This window comes from Mchenga conophoros, linkage group LG5 (genome assembly GCF_057382185.1).
Source record: "Mchenga conophoros isolate Kocher_MC1m ecotype Shallow Benthic linkage group LG5, M_conophoros_male_GT1.1, whole genome shotgun sequence".
Lineage (NCBI taxonomy): Eukaryota > Metazoa > Chordata > Actinopteri > Cichliformes > Cichlidae > Mchenga > Mchenga conophoros.
The window spans coordinates 11,241,582-11,262,804 of NC_140530.1; the positions used below are offsets into that span (position 1 = coordinate 11,241,582).

The 21,223-nt window shown below is 40.8% G+C and overlaps 1 protein-coding gene across 1 annotated transcript; it reads right to left on the bottom strand.

The window, feature by feature from the left end:
• Positions 1 to 1,268: 1,268 nt before the first annotated feature.
• On the bottom strand, positions 1,269 to 21,141 carry mapkapk3 (MAPK activated protein kinase 3). Its single transcript, XM_085273255.1, has 10 exons — positions 20,362 to 21,141; positions 13,288 to 13,427; positions 10,605 to 10,669; positions 10,366 to 10,445; positions 10,130 to 10,256; positions 9,898 to 9,973; positions 9,616 to 9,740; positions 6,165 to 6,250; positions 5,990 to 6,070; positions 1,269 to 2,719 (listed from the first exon to the last, which is right to left on the bottom strand). The coding sequence occupies exons 1-10, from the start codon at positions 20,662 to 20,664 to the stop codon at positions 2,564 to 2,566; spliced, it is 1,239 nt and encodes a 412-aa protein (XP_085129381.1). The 5' UTR covers positions 20,665 to 21,141; the 3' UTR covers positions 1,269 to 2,563.
• Positions 21,142 to 21,223: the final 82 nt, after the last annotated feature.

A 21,223-nucleotide genomic window follows, 5' to 3' on the forward strand; every position in this document is an offset into this window, starting at 1 on the left:
AAACTGAACCATGTCACTTATTTACTGCTGAATGTGAAAGCCAAATCCTTTTTTAAAAAAAGTTTAAAAGCTTTCCAGGAGCTGTCATACTTGCAGAACTTGCTCTCTGTAGCGCAGGAAGACTGCTCCTCCTTGCCTTGACGTAACTCAGCCAATACTGGTGAGGCCTGTTGTTTACAGTTCTGCTGCGTTTAATTGGACAATACACACAGGAAGACTCCTGGTATAAAATAGTTTTCGGAGAGTTATTGCACCTGTGACGGAAAGAATGGAAGAAAGACTACAAAATATGATGTGTGCAGTATGATCAGTGCAAGATGAATCACACCAAACGGTGTCCTGTGATCTTGGAGAGATTCTCGTGGTTCCAATGGTACTAACATTTATTTTTGTGCTTCTTTTCATATTTTTCTGTGACAAAACCCAACTTAATTTATTTAAAGTTCTAAGACAACAATTGTGAAAAAAAAATGAAGTCAAGGCGCATCTAAGTATCAGTTATAGCTGCAGTAAAGAATTCTCCGATCTTCCATACAATGCTATGAAACGAAGCACACATGCACTGAGCTACCAAGCACTGTGACCCTCTGGAGATAATATAAGCATCATGTGACATGCCTGTGAGGACTTGAGGCTATTTTGGTGGCAATGATGATACCCTTAACTATAATAGTGATGGTGAGACTAATTGTCGAGCAGGAGCCTGCAAATGCAGATCTGTGAATAAAGAATAAAGACAGCCTCGCATACAAACACACAGAAAAGATAAGATAGGACGACACCGGGGAAATGACGAGGCATGGGCAGAAAAACACGTGGAAACGGAAACGACCAGGACTCGGGAGGCTTCACGTACAACACAGACTATTCATGACGGGGTGGAATAGAAACAGTGGAAAGTCACGTAACTCTCCACCGACCTTCAGCACATTCCTCCCTAAAGGCTAAAGAGATCAAACCACTCACCCCACTCACCCTATGCTCCTGCTGTTAGCCTCGCACCCAAAACCTCTCACAGTACACCAGGATAACCACATTTTAAAAAACTGTGTTTGATAACAGCAACCAAATGACTCAATGAAAGACATAATTTGTGATCCCCCACTGAGGAAACAGACTTCTAACTTAAGCAGGCATGCTTTAATTTTTTTTATTGTCATCCTTTTGGTTTGCAACCCTTTGCTTTTGAGGAATTACGCAAAAAAAGGGAAGTGTTCAAGACACTGTTATGTCAACATCATGTTAGTAATTGAGACATAGTGGTACATCAGGACTGGACTTGTCTCTGTATTATGGAGCGATTAGCACAAAACATTCCCTCCCCTAATTCGTCACGAGGAAAAAAACATGCTTTGGAATATGCTGTGATATTTCACTCGGGGAAAGCTGAGACTTTATTGTTTTATTCTCAGAACTTCTAAACTTCTTACGTTCACAGAGGCCCGAAGAAGAGCTGTGCAGTCCTGCTGACAGTACGGCAACATCCCAAAGGCAGAAAAGCCAAGTAGCTTTTTATGATCAGCGTCCCCTTAACACTCTTGGCATCACATGATCAAAGTGGGCTAAAGGTTGCAATCATAAACATGAAAATTTTGACCTTTTGCAGTTGAATGACATGTCAGATGGCTGCGTCCCACAGAACTACTTCGCTGCTCCTATTAATAGCAGCCTGACAAAGCCTGAAATACACGATACCAAAAAAAAAGAAAAATGTTGCCACATCCACAGGAAACGTGTCTGTCACACGAAAACTTCTATTTTAAGTTTAGGAGCGTGTTTAGAACCACCACGTGGAAAATCTTAGCATCTATGTGAAGTGGATTCACCCAAGAGGTTTCCTTTCTCCCTGCTAAGGTTGTATTTTAAAGAGAAACTGTAGTCACAATTTACTGGAAGCATTTTATCACCACAGTGACACATAAGAAATTTCTCAGGAAAACTGACACAACTTGCCAATGCAACACAACCAGCCGTTAGCCCACTGCAGCTACAGGAAGCTGACAGTCTGAGTGCTGCTCTGTTAACAGGACACCAGACTGATCTGCAGCAGTGATTCTGTACAAAAAAAGTTTCTCAGATGGAAGCGATTGTGGAGGCTACATTTTATTAACATTTTAGGATTTTGAATCCTAAAAGGAAGGCAGCAAACGAAGGACGATATTAAGACAAAAGACAATAATGAGCCTTTTAGTTTCACAGTCTGTCCACAGTTAGTTTCTTTGAGTGTGATCAGCACACAACTGCATAGTTACACCATAGACAGGTAAATCCAGCATTCAAATACACAACGTATACCACTACAAATATCTCTACACACAGGTACTCTTACAAACAGCCCAGCCCCCTCCCCAAAAAAGAAAAGACATTATTACACAAAATAATTAAAAACAGAGATGCCTGCGGTGACAACAGACAGGTGATATCACGTCTCCACGTCCCCGAAATATCCAGGTTTAACTCTGGCGTTCCTAATGTCTCTTATTTTAGAGCACACTTGCTTGAAGTTGAGTCTCTCAGAAGTCTAAAGCACCTCTTGAACCTTCCACCAAAGCTCATCCTTGCCTCACTGACTCTGGCATACCGTGGACCCACTCTTGCCCCCCGCAGCGGCCTTCTTGCGCCTCTTGTTGAGCAGAGGGTTGCTGGAGGTGTCGAGATCTTTGATCTTCACCTGGTCATAGTCCACACGCATGGTCGCTAAAGCGCTGGTCATCTCTTCCTGCGAGAGAAGAGGCAGATGTTGGAGGATTTAGCTGGCGCTTACGGATGTGGAAACCGTTTGCTTTTTTACCAGTGGCACATGTATGTTTCCAAAGAGCAGCCAGTTAGCTTAGCATAACGTCAAGACATAAAATGGAGAAAACAAGCAAGCACGCTAAAGCTAATGAATTAACGCAATATGTCTGCTTTTTATTTTCCAAACAAAAAGTATAAAAAGGAGAAGCTGCGGTTTTAGTGAGGACTGTTTCTCAGCAGGGAACAGTTGCAGGTGTTGGTCAAGAAACTGTGAGGACATAAAACCCAAAGAGCCTGCAACTTTTTTTTGTTTACACATCAGTATAGGTATGAATTTTAAAAAAAAAGAGACGATATGTTAACCAGAGAAGCTTTAAAAGTGCTGATAAGTGGAATTTATTGCTGTAGGATGGTGTCAGGTTAGCTGTTTCCAGGCTTTACACCACCCCAAAATAATTAGAGCTGACATCTATCCTCTCATTAGTCATTTTTCACACCATCAACTCTTAGAAAGGAAACAAAGGAGGATGTTTCCTATAATGTCAAAATCTTCGCTGCAAAGGCTTCCACGCAGTTCGCTGCTGTTCAAGATCTGTGCAGCAGGAAAAAACTAAGCAAAGGTAGAAAGAAAAAAGGAAACAGGCTGGAAATATTTTTATGATTTTAAAAAAAGGCCTGAACTCAAAATGAGTCAGAACAGACCTCAGAGAAAACTAAACCTTTTCCATTTACTGTGAATAAAGCTCAATATAAAGACTGTACCCTCCTGACTCTTTGCTTTTTGAGAAGTGGCCTTTTATGCAACGCTGTACCCAGTACCCACTGCAGAAACGAACAGTGGTGTATTGTGAGCGTATCATTTTGCTGAATGGTCTTTTCACACCTTATCATGACAAACCTGTTCATTCAGCTGTTGTGAAGGAATGTGCCATTCCACATGTTACAGTGGGGCAAAAAAGTATTTAGTCAGCCACCGATTGTGCAAGTTCCCCCACCTAAAATGATGACAGAGGTCAGTAATTTGCACCAGAGGTACACTTCAACTGTGAGAGACAGAATGTGGAAAAAAAATCCATGAATCCACATGGTAGGATTTGTAAAGAATTTATTCGTAAATCAGGGTGGAAAATAAGTATTTGGTCAATAACAAAAATACAACTCAATACTTTGTAACATAACCTTTGTTGGCAATAACAGAGGTCAAACGTTTACTATAGGTCTTTACCAGGTTTGCACACACAGTAGCTGGTATTTTGGCCCATTCCTCCATGCAGATCTTCTCGAGAGCAGTGATGTTTTGGGGCTGTCGCCGAGCAACACGGACTTTCGACTCCCGCCACAGATTTTCTATGGGGTTGAGGTCTGGAGACTGGCTAGGCCACTCCAGGACTTTCAAATGCTTCTTACGGAGCCACTCCTTTGTTGCCCGGGCGGTGTGTTTTGGATCATTGTCATGTTGGAAGACCCAGCCTCGTTTCATCTTCAAAGTTCTCACTGATGGAAGGAGGTTTTGGCTCAAAATCTCACGATACATGGCCCCATTCATTCTGTCCTTAACACGGATCAGTCGTCCTGTCCCCTTGGCAGAAAAACAGCCCCATAGCATGATGTTTCCACCCCCATGCTTCACAGTAGGTATGGTGTTCTTGGGATGCAACTCAGTATTCTTCTTCCTCCAAACACGACGTGTTGAGTTTATACCGAAAAGTTCTACTTTGGTTTCATCTGACCACATGACATTCTCCCAATCCTCTGCTGTATCATCCATGTGCTGTCTGGCAAACTTCAGACGGGCCTGGACATGCACTGGCTTCAGCAGCGGAACACGTCTGGCACTGCGGGATTTGATTCCCTGCCGTTGTAGTGTGTTACTGATGGTGACCTTTGTTACTTTGGTCCCAGCTCTCTGCAGGTCATTCACCAGGTCCCCCCGTGTGGTTCTGGGATCTTTGCTCGCCGTTCTCATGATCATTTTGACCCCACGGGATGAGATCTTGCGTGGAGCCCCAGATCGTGGGAGATTATCAGTGGTCTTGTATGTCTTCCATTTTCTGATGATTGCTCCCACAGTTGATTTTTTCACACCAAGCTGCTTGCCTATTGTAGATTCACTCTTCCCAGTCTGGTGCAGGTCTACAATACTTTTCCTGGTGTCCTTCGAAAGCTCTTTGGTCTTGGCCATGGCGGCGTTTGGAGTCTGACTGTTTGAGGCTGTGGACAGGTGTCTTTTATACAGATGATGAGTTCAAACAGGTGCCATTCATACAGGTAACGAGTGGGGGACAGAAAAGCTTCTTACAGAAGACGTTACAGGTCTGTGAGAGCCAGAGATTTTCCTTGTTTGAGGTGACCAAATACTTATTTTCCACCCTGATTTACGAATAAATTCTTTACAAATCCTACCATGTGGATTCATGGATTTTTTTTTCACATTCTGTCTCTCACAGTTGAAGTGTACCTCTGGTGCAAATTACTGACCTCTGTCATCATTTTAAGTGGGGGAACTTGCACAATCGGTGGCTGACTAAATACTTTTTTGCCCCACTGTATTTACAGGGATTGAAAATAAGTGATTGCCTAAGTGAGACATTTTGTACATTTCTGCATGGCTGAATGAACTTGATATGAGGAAGTGGTGTTTTCTTTTGTTTAGTAGTTTAAATCAGGAAAAAATGCAGGAATGGCAAAAGGTAAGCTAAGCTTAGGTGTGTTTGGGTTAAATATTAAACTGTAACTCATACAGTTGTACAGACTGCGAACACTTCTTCACCCTGCTGGTTGTCAGGAGATAATAAGAATGTAAACACATGAGGATGGCAGTTTTCCTCACATTTCCATCATTAGAATATTTAAAGGGCCACTTTGCTGTTTTCACACATGAAAATCTGTTTAGAGGTCGTTAGGGTTTTACTCCAACAGCTGAAATTGTTGTATATGTCCTCTGTGGTTCTGAGCTTTTTAATGATGTGATTGTAAGCGGCCTTGATTACATCATATGTATGCCTTTAGGTGCATTTCAGAGCGTACATGGAGGCTTGAGGTTTCAAGAGAAACCAGAGTAAACTGAGACATTCTCATGCATTCTGGAAAGTTACCAGTTCAATATTTTTGGAGTTTTCCCCCATACTGGTCTATAAACCACTGCAACGTTAACTGAAACCCTACCGCAAGCTGAACATTTCAGCAGCCTATCATTAACAAGCTGTAATGTCAAGATGTGACCAGAGGGGGTCGATGTTGTCGTGCTACTGACCTTCACGTCCTCCCACATCTCTCTGTCTTCTGTCAGGACCCGTGTGGTGTGCAGGGGAGTGGAAGGAACCATCATGGACTGCTGCAGAGTCAAAACACAAACACCGATGAGGACGTAAGCAAACAGATGCACAGACGAGCAGGAAACAGTAGATGAGGCGTGTACGGGTGCTTACATTGATCCAGGGGTGGTTCATAAACTGGGTGATGGTCATTCTCTCGTTAGGGTCTGTCTTCAGTAGTTGGTGGATCAAATCTTTTGCTGGGAGACACAAGGCAATGCAAAGTTTACAACTTTTCACATGATGTTTGCCTTGGAGATAAAATGTCCTATTTATAGTGGATTTTGATGTGTTGAATTCAAATGTCACTATTAAAACAGCTGCTTGTCTCATTGTTTTATATATTGGTAGATAAGTTGAAAATATGTGCTGTGATTTGCTGAAACATGGGCAAATGTACAGGGAAATACAGGATATAAGGCAAAAACAGAGTTTTTACAGTTTTAACAACCATCAAAGTGAATATTTTGCATGGCCACCTTTATTCTTTAACAAAGGCTGAACTCTTAGGCATGCTTTCTTGTAATTTCTTCAATTAGTCTCGAGGTTCAGGCTCTGGGGAGAACAGACTGATAGTGTTTTATGTGTCTTTCTATTATCTATTATCAGTGCATTTGGGATCCCTGTCATGCTTTACAGAGAAGCTGTTGCCAGATAGGTGCTTTCCAGATGGTATTTTTAAATATTCTATTTAAAAATCGGACTTTTCTGACATCAATTTTGAAAATATACCCAGTACCACTGTCTGAAATTAGCTCCATGGAAGCGGAATATAAAGAAATCCCATGTGGCTCAAGACTTTTGCACAGTACTGTATATAAATAAGACTTGATATGAAAAAAAAAAAAGGTTTTCCCCCCAGTTGTTGATGTTTCCACAACCAAACTTATTGAATTAACAAAATATTTCACTGGTGCATTTTCTGTGAGTCAAAGTACTTTCAACAGAACACTGTGAAGGAAAAGGAAAATATTACTCAGGGATATTATGCAAAAAAAAAAAACCCTTGTAACTTTAATTTGCATCATTACAAATTGGTTAAGGTTGAATCAAAGGTCAGAGCAGAGTTTAAATATAATACCAAGAAGAAGAAGGAGTCACTGGAGCAAACGGAGCCACATATTTAACACTGGATGCAATTTAAAGAGACGGTGACAATGGACAGAATATTCAACATTAGAACAAGATTTATTGGGGAAAGAATCCCAAACTACCTGGCTATATCTGAAAAAGTAATCCCCGCCTAAACCTAATAACTGGTTGTGTTACCCTTGGCAGGAAGAATTGCAATCAAGTGTTTGTGTAGGATTTTGGCCCACTCATCTTTGGAGAATTATTTTAAATCAGTCACATTGGAGGGTTTTCGACTACGAACCGCCTGTTTAAGGTCAAAGCACCTCAATCACATTTCAGTCCACTTTGACTAGACCACTTCAAAACCTTCATTTTGGTTTTTTGAGCCATTCACAGGTAGACTTGCTGTTTTTTTTACGGACCTCTGTCCTGCTGTGCACCTGAGCTTCAGGGCATAAACTGATGGCTACAGTTCAGGATTTTGTGGTAGAACAGAATTCACGGTTCCATCAGGTACAGCAAGTCGCCCAGATCACCTTTTGTCTCGTCAGTCCAGACTTATACCCAAGTCAAAGCCTTGGGTATAATCAAGATGAAGATGTGAGATGAGCCCTTGCGAGGTTTTTTTTTTGGTCAGCAGTGGTTTTCTCCTTGGACCTCCCCCATAGATGCCTCGTGAACTCTGACCTTAACTGAGGCACGTGAGGCCTGAAGACTTTTTTTTGAAAATTTCTAACATTTTGAGTTATTTTCCAGTGTTAGAAAATCAGCACTGCTCAGTGTTGGTCATTGTTAATCTTCAAAACTGACTAGGTTACTTTAAAAAAATATAACACTGTCAAAAGTGTTCATTTAACACTCAACAGTGTTATATTTAACACCCATTTTGGTGGACCCATATAGACACTCTCTAGTGTCAATTTAACACTGGAGATTTTGCTGTGTAACCTTTCTAAGCCTGATAGTTGTCAGTGACTTTTTAAATTAGGTCATGGCATGAAATGTTGCTTTTTGAGATCTTTTAGCTTGTTTCACTTTGTCAGGCAGTTTCTCTTTTAGCGACTTCTTGATTCGACAGGTCTGGCAGCAATCGGGCCTGGGTGTGACGGGTGAAATTAAACTCAGCTTTCTAAAGAAATGTGGTTCATCATTTATCATTCACTGTTAATTCAAGATTTAACAAGGGAGGGAATCATTTTTTCACACACAGCCAGGTTGGTTTGGATAGTATTTTTTCCCTTAATAAAAATAATCATCATTTAAAAACTGCATTTTTATTTACGTGGGTTATCTTTCTCTAATATTACATTTTTTATGATCTGAAACATTTAATTGTGAAAATATACACATATACACAAATATACACAAAACTAAGAAACCAAGAAGGGCCAAATACTTTTTAACCACACTGTAAGTAAAGTTTATATAACAGCGAGATGCAAACTGGGGCAAGATTATATCTTGCTGTATATGATTCTCGAAAATGTTTCTGTATGATAATATCTTAACTTGACATACATTGACATTTAGTAAATCTGCAGAATTGGCCTGAGTGCAGCCCCTGCTGTTTAAGGTTTCCTGTTTCTGACAATAGAGAGCAGACAAGCAGGCCATACATGCATGAATGCAGATAAACACTGCTGTGTCACACATGATTGTAAACATTTGTAAAACCTGCAAATGTTTACAATAAAAAGACAAATATATTAAAATTGTTTTTTTTGTAATTCTCTCACAAAAGCTCAGATGTTTAGCCTACAGGAGTTTCTATTCATATGGATTAAACAGAGGAAAGCTACATACAGACTTTTTTTTTGCTGCCATGCAAAATTAAAAGTTGTAGAAAATTTGTACGTTTTTGAAGAATGAAACATGTTTATGAATTTTGCATCTCTTAAACAGCACAGTGGCTTTAATTTGACACGTCTAAGGAATTTACAGTAATTTTAGAAAATTTTAGTTTTGTTTTTTATAAACAACCCTCCGTTTGAGATCGGATATTTTTCAATGGCCAAGTCTCAACCTCAACAAGCAGCAACTGAAGGAGGCTGCAGTAAAGGCCTCGCAGAGCATCTTAAGATAGGAAGCACAACATTTGGTCTGTGGTTTCTAGACTTCAAAAAGTATCTGACTGCAGAGGTTTTTTATCCAAGTATAAAAAAAAATCCTTTTATTTAAAATTATGCTACTTTGTCCAGTTGAACCTCTGAAAATGGCAGACTAAGCAGAAAAAATGGCTTTAAATCTCTAAATAGTTTATACAAAATTTTATATATTATATAATTTTCACCAAACCCCTTGTCAAAGCTGTAAATCTGCACTTAAATCATCTGTTTGATTTAAAATCCACTGTGCTGGTGTAAAGAGGCAACCCTACAAAAACTGTCCTTGTCTAAAAACAAATAGACCTAACGGTAACTATGTGTGCTCGTTGCCTATATGGCTGCAAGCTAATATGCTGTTTGACAGTGTTTTAGTTTGAGTTCCTCACCTTCCTGTGACACCTCCGACCACTCTGGATTAGGAAATTCATACTGGCCCATCCTGATCCTCCTCTTCATCCCAGGAGAAATGGCTTGGCCTGTATTCGAGTAAAACGGAGGGAAGCCGCACAATCTGCAGAGACAAACAAGCCGTAATGATGACGACCATTTAAAAACGTAATAAAATTAAGCAGCGCTTCTTGTAACAATATCCAAATACAAATACATGCGCCGTACAATAACATCTGTGGTGAAATCAGCACTGGCCTCCACACAAAGACAGTACTCACAGGATGTACATGATGACGCCCAGAGACCACATGTCACATGACTTGTCGTACTTCTCTGGGCCCAGAACCTCGGGAGCTTATCAACAGGAATACACACGTACAAACAATATAACAGTGGAGATTAGGGCACAGGCAAAAAGTGACTCAGCAGCTTATTACTGTCATTTTGAAACATCTGGCTCATTTGTTAATATGGCCCAAACCCATCCCGGGACAAAGTAAGACATCTTACCCACATAGTACGGAGTATAACAAGGAGTCTGCAAAGGATTATGCAGCGTGGTCTCCTTTGCAAAGCCAAAGTCTGTCAGTTTGAGGACCGCATTTTTCTCTTTACTTGTGTACAGCAGGTTCTCTGGCTGGAGGTGGAAGCAGCAGAGGAAAACAAGTGAACAAGCTTTCACCAAACTACCCAGACATGACATCACATGCTTCACGATTTGGGCACTGAACTTCATCTCTGCGTACCTTGATGTCTCTGTGCGCGATATCAATGTTGTGGAGAAAATCGATGGCCGTGCCGATGTCCCTCATAATCTCTGATGCCTCTGGGAGGAAAAACAGGTAAGCAGACTCTCTCAAACCAGAAGCAATTCCAGTGTTAAAACAACAGGAGGCACAGATGAAAGAGAGCTCGCTTTAACTAGTTAACACGTCACCGTTGCTGTGTATCCATCACGTGGAGTCTGCCCTCCATCAGTCCTCACCTTTTTCAGTGAACGCCTGGTCTCCTCTGGCCTGGATTCTGCTGAACAGCTCTCCTCCCTCCATACTGGACACATAGACAAGCAGGGAGAGAACAGGGATCAGTGTATTATAGAATAGTACCCACATTTCTGTTAGTACACGTGTACCACTTTTACAAAGTGCTTCACAGTTGGGATAAAAAGGCTTTAAAAATAAGTGTACATATTTGTACAGAGTCAAGCACACAGCCTTTCATTCAATCCTGCATACAAAAAGCCACAGATAACAGACAAAAGATTCAAACAAACCACAGAGCCAACCATCAGCCAACCTGATAAGGAAGGCTGTTCCAAAGTTAAGGGTCTAAAGTGTGATCACGCCTGGTTTTAAAATAAGTGTGTGGAACAGATGGGTGACCCTGATCAGACGACAGGAGTCTAGAGCTCTGCTACAGGAGCCTGTCCATGTAAGGTTGTCTGTAAATTACACATTAGAGATCATTAAAGACCTGCTTGCCTTTACACCAAAATTTGGGAGCATTTTTTTCCATCAGTAAAGGAAAGGAAGACCAAAAGAAATGTTGGTCTTCCCCCAAAGCAAAAGCACCAGGATTATTTTAAACTACTAGTGTTATTTTTTAAAGGGGGGATTCTTTTACTTAATTATGAACTATTTACTCACACTGCTAAATCTTTTGGAGTTTCTTCTGTGACGAAACGGTAAGTGAAATAATAAAAATACTGAGTGAAAGTAAAACTGAGACAGTTTAAAAACAGGAAGAAGGGAAAAACACCAAAGTCCTACTAAACAAAACTGTGTTTATACTGAATGAGTGTGCCATTATTAATTCATCTTGCAGTGATATAAACACTATTTGTCACTTCTGTAGTGTCATTAATGACTTAGCAGCACAATAAGAGGTTATTTTGCAATAACATAAACGTTTGGTTTCATTTTATATCTGAGAAACGTTCAGAGACTCACTACCAAAAACATCTTGAGCCAGATGCTTCCCACTCTCCACTTTCATTGTGTGATATAGAGAATCACTGATACCTGAAACTCCACCTTGAGTTCTTTGGAAAAATGTCTCCATAATTGCATTAAGTAAGCGCACTTACTCCAGCACGCTTCTTGTGGATCACAAGAGCTGAAGGAGGAACGGGAGCTGCTAAGCTACCCACAGCGAGCCGAGCAACTTCCTTCATACAGGAAGCAGCAGACATTCTCTCGCTGTGTGTGTACCGTCAAGGTCACTACGCACATATAACAAACACCTGCCATGTCAGTCAATGCGGTGATGACAATCACTCTTTAAAATTCCCACATACTGAGCAAAGGTGTCATGCCTATGGAGTTCCTTTTTTTTTCCTCTGAATTATTCACATTTTCTCCCTTAGAGAAATAAAAAGTCCAGAGTTCAAACATGTGTCAAAGCACACACAGTTATGCGTCCTTCACTCATATTCACCTTAACTGTAGCTACTTTCCAAACCTTTAACCTTCTCCTACCTTACAACATGCATTGACTTGGACAGTCACCATATGTAGACAAGTGTTTTTGTCCTTATAAGGAAAACACTTCCCCACAACATGAGTAATATCTGAACCACACACACGCACACACACACACACTTACACAAACACACAGACTGTTTAGCAATGGCGTTGAATTCATTACAAACAGTTTGTCATGACACATGAAGCCCAGATGAAATTCTGTCTCTATGTCAGCTTCAGAGCAGCAGCTCTTATAACTGACCTTTAACTTGTATAAAGTTAAAGGTCACTATGGCTCAGTGGGGCAGAGCTTATTATGTAACTAAACATGTGTTCTACATATTTAAAAAAAAATAGACCCTTTTCTCCCAGCGGCCATGTGACATGACGTAGCTGGAAAACGCAGGTGTTACTAATCACATAATTAAGGCTCGTAAACAAATCAGACTCCCTGGTTAATGACACCGGTAACACCTGTGTTACTTCGTGTCAACATGGCTGCCGTGACGTCTGCATAACGTTCGTGGGAATGGCTTCAAGGTGATGTAATCTCTGATTTCAAATAAAATCCACAGATGACGTAAGCGTGTTCTATCCTAACCTAACCTCAGTAAAGAACTAATGTTATTATTTGACAGAAGGAGACCATATACAGGACGGCCTCTTAATTCTGTTTATATTTAGCCCAACTAACACTTTGAGCTTGAGTTGCTGTTATCTGTGCAGTTACAGTGTCACAACAGCGTTGATAGTATCTTGTTGGAAAAACATGTGGGCATGTTGTAAGACCTTAATCACTGCTGAGCTCATTTTCTTTGTTTGTCATGAAGCAAGGTTAAAAAAAAAGAGAGAGAGAGAAAAAGCAAAAGTGTAAGCTGTAAAAATGATGCAAGGCAACTTTAGCTTGTTATTTTTAATCTTTCACATTGTTATGTTGTCATTTATTCAAAGGGCGTCATCTTACTCGGAGCTGTGACTTATGGGACTCTGTACCCACTCCGAGCTCTTTTTCACATTAAAATACTGATTCATCATTACGTCCTACAGAATGAAAACTTCTTTAATGTCATGCTTTCAACAAAAAGAGAGCAGACTTGCTCTAAGTTTCAAGACACTGTTGTTTTTTTAAGAAAAGCTTTAAATATGAAAGTACAGAGAAAGTGTTTGATTCAAGGAAGTGCTAACTGACTGGTGAGATCCTACCACTCCATGATGATGAGCAAGCACTTCTTCCCGTGATACATGTTCTCATAGAGGCTCAGGATGCGAACGATGTACGGCCCTCCTGACACTCGCCAGTGGAGCTCCACCTCTCGCCTCGCTTTGGGACTATCATAGAGAATCTGGGAGAGACGCAGAGAGAAGGACAGATCATGTCACGTTATATAATCATTTATGAGGAGTCATTCAACTTTAACATGGATAGTTTTGGTGTAGTGTAACACAGCAGCAGCATCATTTTATAAAAACATTTTAAAAAACAAAACAAAAAAACAAAAGCAGTTTTTGTTTTTTTCTGCATAATGTGATATACATGAGCCAAGCTGATAAGTAGATGAATCAATACTAAATACGTTGATGGTAAAAATAATCAACATCGTCTTAGGTTTTACATGTCAAGACATATGTGGGTCTAAAAATTTGGCAAATACGCTCTTGTATGAAAAAATTACATGATATATTACACTGTGTTGTTATTTTTTTTAACAAAAGGTCAGTCAAAAACTGTAAAAGCAGTGAGCAGTACATCCCTACTGCTTACAAAGGAGTTAAGAGGGTAAGTATGAGCCAGGTGTTGCTAGGCAGATGCATTCAATGCTATAAAAGCAGATGACTTTTGGCAGTTCTCTGGTCTGCACCATTCAGGTGTGTGTTACACAACGTCAAGACATCACGAGTGATCTTGTTGCTCATCAGTTTTGGTTTTAATCTGATTACTCACAACTAGGGATGGGTATTGATAAGATTTTCACGATTCCGATTCCATTTTCGATTCTGTTTAACGATTCGATTCTTTATCGATTCTCTTATCGATTCTTTTTAAAAAAGGAGAACACTAAGTTCGATTAGCTTAGAACTTTGTTTTATATCTTCTCTTTGAACAAGATAGAAATTTAGGAGTAACATGGCCTTACAAACCCAACAGTGAGATCTTAAGAGATCCAGCCTACGGCTCTTCAATGGGTGTCACAGGGTCCCCAGGAAAAAAAATTGTAAATGTAAAATAATAAAATAAATATTCTTCTGTAGCAATAACAAAGCATAACATAAATTATTCAGTAGCAATTACACAAGAATATCCAGTAATGTCCCTGCCTACAATTAAACACATTCACTTACCTAAAATTGGGGGCATCTGCTGTGGCAAATGGGTTCAAGCCAGTGTTTCCAACTTAGCGACTTTGTCGCTATATTTAGCGAGTTTTCAGACCCCTTAGCGACTTTTTTTTAGAAAAAAGGTCGCTAAAAAAAGGACGTGAAAGCGCGTATCGATTTTACTCTCAACAAGCAGTGGGTGCTGTAACGCAGTCAGTTCTTCTTTTACTCTTATGCTGTTTTGTGGATCACAAGGTTTAAAACTACTTATAAACACACACACAAAGTAACTCCACCAGAGTGCCTATTTCAGGTCACTTTTGCCGGTCCAAGCCCGGGTAAAGGAGCAGGGTTGGAATTGTGACATTAAAAAAAACAATAATTGCTAAAATAAATTTAATTTGTAGTTCTAAATAAACTCTAAATGCATTTAGGAAGTTTTTTACTCACTTAATGTCTCTTCCACGATGTTATTTCTCTCTCCAACAACATAGGTTACAATTAGATTAGCATGACCAATTATGCAAATCAGACGATGACATCATTTAGCGACTTCTAGCGACTTTTAGGACAGCCAATAGCGATTTTCCTTACTGAGGAGTTGGCAACACTGGTTCAAGCCTTTTACCACAAACTTAGTCACTGCTCGGTGACATTCGTCTATCCTGGCCTGAAAGGAGACGCTACCGGTAGACTGCAGCGAGAACTGCCAGCATCTGAGCCAGACTCTGTCTCTCTCATCATGGTCACCTAAATGCACAGTAATAGCAGGTTTTGTAATAAGGCAGATCGCGCTAACATAATATGCACTGTTAGTTGATTATTTACCTGCCGCATTAACGGGAGAGGACGTGCAAACGTTACCGCTGCTGCTGGGTTGAGATTCACGAGTCCGGAGCGGAATTAAAAACATGACATTCATTTAAGGTTATCACGTGTTTTGTGAGCAAATGCTTTTGCATATTCGTAGTGTTTCCTCCCTTAAATGAAGTATCTACTTTGCAAGTATTGCAAGTTGCCCTGTTGTCATCCGTTCTCGTAAACTTTTGAGCGTTTGAGCCGCTTACGCGCCGTGTTTCCTGCCAGGTAAATGACGCTCCGCAACGTGGTGACGTCATTCGGGGCGACTGGAATCGACTGGAATCTCAACAAGAACCGGTTTTCGATACCCATCCCTACTCACAACTGGAAAACATTCAAGACATCAAATTGACCCCAAGGTCAGACAATGCAGTTATACCTCAGACTCCACAGGCCTCAGTTGGTATGTTAAATGTTAAAGTTTGTGACAGCACAAATAGAAAAAGACTGAACAAATATGGCTTTTTTGAGAGGTGACTGGGGAAAAAAAGCCTCTTCAATCTAAAAGGAACATTTGCAGCATTTCTTAGCACTGCAAAGTTTCATATGAACAAACCAATGTGGAGATGTTGCGCCATATTTCACAGTGTTACGTTTGGTGAAACCCAAACACAGCACATCGGCACAAACACCCCGCACCAACTGTCGAGCACGGTGGTGGAGGGGGTGATGATTTTGGTTTGCTTTCCAGCCACAGGACCTGGGTACCTTGCACTCATTGAGTCAACCGTGAACTCCTCTGTATACCAAAGTACTTTAAATTCAAAGGTGAGGGCGTCTGTGCAACAACTACAGCTTGGGCTAAACTGGGTCAATGATACTGTTTTAATCCCAAGCACAGCAGCAAATCCACGACAGAATGACTGAAAAAGAAAAGAAGCAAGGTGTTGACCCAGTCAAAGTCCAGATAAACCTGACGCAAAGGCTGTGGCATGACCCTAAGAGAGCTGTGCATAAACAAATACCCATAACATTGCAAAGAAAGTGGGCCAAAATTCATTCACAAAGATGTGAGAGACTGATACTCATACAGAAAACCATTATTTAAGGTTTCTGCAGCTAACGGTGATTCTACAAGCTACTGAATCGTGAGGTGTGCTTAGTCTCTTACACAACTTCCATATTTTAGCTTAGCTATTGTTTAATAAGTAATGATTTATAATCTCATGCTGCGTGCTGTTCCTCCTTTGAGGTGGCATTTAAATAGTTTTAACAACTGGTGAGAATCAGATGATTTTTTTGTTGTTATGTAAAACCAAAGCACGGAAAGAGGGTACTTTCTTTTCAAAACGACTGTAAGTGGATTGGTAGTTCAAGCTCTAATGTCAGTATAAGAACTGATGCCTATAAATACTGGAATACTGGAATAGCCGGGTACTCACACAGTTTGCAATACAGCAGACACACACACATACACACACATACACACACACACACACAGACGTACAAAGCAGGTGACAGACTTTGACATAGCACACAGTCAAGGGGTATTTTTGGATGTGACAGTGATGGAGCTATCCCCTGTTGTTCACAAGGCCGGTCTGCTTACAGACTGCGCCTGGAATACACAACACACACAGAGTTTGACTCACTGACGTATGACAGACACACATACATAAATCTGTGGTGTGTTGCAGGTGACTTTCGCAAGGCTCTACCCGAGCAAATTGGATTCAGCTGGTGGGTAAACATGAAATTTCTTGGAAACTCCAAAATGCCGGAAAGAAACAGCTCATCTGTGTAGCGCCTTTTTTTCCTCTATCTTTTTTTGCTTGCTAATGTCAAAGAGGAAGCAAAGGGTTCAGAGGACGGCAGTGTGTTAAAAGAAGAAGTTGAGGGTTTCCGGTGTCTGATCTGCTACTACATGTGTCCTATTTTGCTCACCCTCGCCCACTTGCCTTGACTTTAAGCGGAGCAGTGGGCAGGTTTTGCTTTTGCTATGTAATTTATAGCTTTATGACTCCAATCAAGAGCAGATAGTTTATGAGCTGGTTTCCTTAATTTCCTGCAGCGAAACAGAATCGGCTCTAATAAAAAGGGGCCTGTAGCACTGTAGTAAAACATAAAAAGGGTTGCAGAGGAAGGACTAAGAGAACGAGACAGTTAATCTTCAGGAGGATTTTGTTCTTATTTGAAAGGGCACGTAAACCAGTCAACGATGACTCGACACTCAGACGAATCAGATCTGTGTCAGGAGAAGCTTAAGAAACACTGAGACACACACCTTTAGCTGATAACGCCCACTAAATTTAACCACATGCTGCCTCCCACAGAACCTTGGTTAACACACACACACGCGCACACACACACAAACACACTTTAATTGCTCGAACATGTTTACACTCTATTAAATATTAGTGAATTTCAAAGTGCTGGTCTGTATATCTTCATAAAAATGTGGTTTATCTTTACAACATCTGCCAATAAAGATCTGCTCATAAAGGCTACAGCAAAGTGGTCTAGAAAGCAGGAGACTGTGTAAGTGCTAAATACTAATGTCAGCAATCCTAACATGTTCATATTCAGAGAACATCAAAGATTTGTTGGGTTGTTTCTTTTGCTTTTGGACCAAAGTGATACACAGACTGATGATACCAATTCTAGAATCACTTTTTTTTTCTTTATAATGATTTAAAAAGCCTGAAAAACTCACTCAAAATTGTAAATGGCCTTTTTCTTCTATAGTGCTTTTCTACTTGAACCTCAGTCATTCACACACTTTGCTTTCTGTCTGACATTCACACTCTGATGAACACATCAAGGGAACTTCAGTTCAGTATCTTGCCCAAGGATGCAGATGACCTGTGCTCACAGCCACCTCTTAGAAGACTTCTACTGCTCAAGTATAAAAATACTCACAATGCATTTTTGCATATAGAAAGTGGAAGTGAAGCAATGAAAACATAAAGTTCCTCTGTGCTGTAAAGGTACAGAGTGATCAGAGTGATCCCAACAAGACACTTCCAGCTCTGTTGGGTTGATGAGGTTTAAAAGCCTAAATCCTTCAATTCATTCAAGAGGACCCCAGAGACTGATTAACTTGTTGGAGGGAGCTTAACCCTAACCTATGAGATCTTACAGAAACTTTCAAAACAAAAGTCTTTTTTGGAGCTGCCTTTAACCAAAACAGTGGGCATTTCCTTTATGGTTTGGATAATTTACACCCTGAAACACACTCATTTGTGCAACAAGTGTGCCAAAGTGATAACCACAGAACCCAAAGCCATTGATAGATTTTGACTATGAGTAAAACAGGCCTGCAGGCCATTTAGCTTCACTCGAAAAGGCCCAATGTTCTCTTAAGTGGAACAATCATTTGTACTTCTGTCTAAGCAGTTAATGGTGGAGGTCACAAACGCATCCAAACAGCACAGGGCTCTCTCTCCCATCCCCTGCTGTTAAGTAAGAAAAATCCAAGTTAAAAGAACCAAGATAACTTTAACTGCATTACACTGAAAGGATGGCTTTGTTCAAGCACTGCTGCAAAGTAGATTAAAGCCATAGCCATCTATTACATTCAGCGCTCAGAGCAACACTTAATTTAAAAACCCAATGGGCCGGTCATCCGACTCTACATCAGTCTAGCTTCTGTTTACTTTTACTCACTATTTAACTTGACATAACAAAATTAATCAAATTTACATAAACGGCTGTATGAACAAGCACAGTGCAAAAGAAAAACTGCAGCAGCTACAATAGAGAAGACAGACTGAGCCATCAGAAGTGTTTCTTCTGCCGTCTCTTAACACCTTTTAACAGATCTTCAGAGAGAAGAAGATGGTCAGAGGCTTAATGTGATGCGTTCCCTCTCTACTTGGGTCACAGCGATCTATTGCCGGCTTTCCCCTACGGAACAGTGTGGTTGCAGTGACACACACACAGTCTTTTGGCAGAACATTAAAAGACACAAAACTTTCTTTGTGTGTTTCAGTTCTGTCATTACTTCTGACAAAAGACAAAAACTTGCTGGATTCAGATTAGCATTTTGCCTGAAGATTTTTTCCGCATCGGAAGTCTTTTTCATTTTAAGTAATTCTTTCTGCTCATATTTCTAAGCAGAATTGTTTTCTTTACCGGTCCCACCCATGATGCTATCAAGAAAAGTATCCCCTTTCTGATTTTGGCATTCTATCTTTTTTTTGTAATATTCAATTTCCTGCTGCAGTTTATCTCATTTTTAAATCTTTAGCTTTAGTTTCTATCCCAAAGTTTTGGGTATGCTCTCCTTTTGACACTGCTGCCTGGCTGGCAGCTCAGATCCAGATGGATTACTGTAAGCCAGTAAATCTCTCCGGGTCTGTGGACCAGTGGTGACAGGTGAAAACCTGACGACCTGTGCATGTGTGCAGATGAGTGTGAAGGTTTCTACCGCTCCCAGAATAAAGTGTCACCATCACAGTCCGTGTGTCTAGGTGACCACACACCCATTAACTTGGAACTGATTGCAAAGGGCTGACCTTCCAGGAAACACCACCAGATAAGTGAATGTGAGCTCGGGGAGAAGCATGTACAGTGCATGTCAAACCCAGTATGATCAATAGGTATATATACATGCAAAACCAGCAGTCTATTCATCTATCTGTCTATGTCAAACACTGGTTTTGTTAGTAACCTTTAACCTTTCATGTTCCTGGAAAAAGAAAATCCTACTTCCATAAAGGTCATAGTTCTTGATTCTTGTCTACACAAGTTTCCACTCTTATATTTTAAACCCACAGTGCAAACAAACACTTTAGGATAGCTTATGGACCCTTATGTGTGTTTCCACACAGTTAGGTATTTAAACCATACTTGCATTAGATTAGGATCAAATTTAGAGGAGCAGTAAGTGATATAAATAAATACCTAGACACACCACCATAATCCAACATAATGGACTGACGCCTGTTTTTCCAAATGGATTGACCAGTCTGGACAGTCGACATCTATGTTATTACATCCAAACAAAGTGAGAGATAAACTTGTATCAGAAACAGGTGTTCTTTCAGCTGGGATGATCTAGAGTTATCACTTAAAAGCTATAAAGTCTGCAGTTATACTGTGAGAGTGTCAACAGGAGGGCCGGGGACAATTTATGATATACTCATGAGACTTCGATACCTTTAGCGCGCACTTCTCTCCAGTTTTCTTGTTAAAGCACTCGAGGACTTTGCCGTTGATCCCCAAGCCCAGAACCTGATTGGAGACTTTATAATCGTCCGTCACCGCGTTTCGCTTTATCTCCAGTTTAGGGTAAGTGGGCATGGGGAAGTGTGTGGACTCTGCGTCCTTCTTGTCGGCGGCTGGGAGAACTGCCGGCTGCTCTTGCTGCAGTTTCGGGTTGCCATCCGTGGAGTCTGACTCTGTCCCACCAGTATTTGGCGGTTGCGGAGCTTTTTGCTTTCCGTTTCCATTTTGCAGCATGTTTTACACCGGCTTGCTGTCAACAGCGGTGCACAGAGGGACAAACTGTGAGCAACTCTCCGGATTAACGCGATGAGTCCAGCCCTCCTCCGGTAAATGCGTAAAGCTGAGACCTCTAACGCATCCGCCTGTCCCGTGCGGACTCTACCACAGTGACTCCACTCTATCTTCACACAGGCTTACAAGTCAGAGTCCATTTGGGGAAACTACACTATAATTCTATTCTTTAAATGTAGCTCTCTGAACTTTAGCGATCCGGGGTGGCCCGTGAGAGAAAATCTAAAAAAGAATTTGAGCGCAAATGAACCATTTAAGAAAATTCCAGTCAGACGTGTTTGGGGGTAAAAAAAAAAAAAAAGAGGCAGTGGTGACGATTATCTGTTGATCTCGGTTTCCCGCTGATAACTCCTTCAGCTGCATTCACATGGCCAGTCGCTGTCACAGTAGTTTAAGCGCCACCCTCCTTCAGTCAAGTCATATTTCTCAACTGACCTACGCGGCCGCCTTAAAGGAGCAGGACGGATATTCAAGCATCAAATGAGCGCTGCGGGGAGGTGAA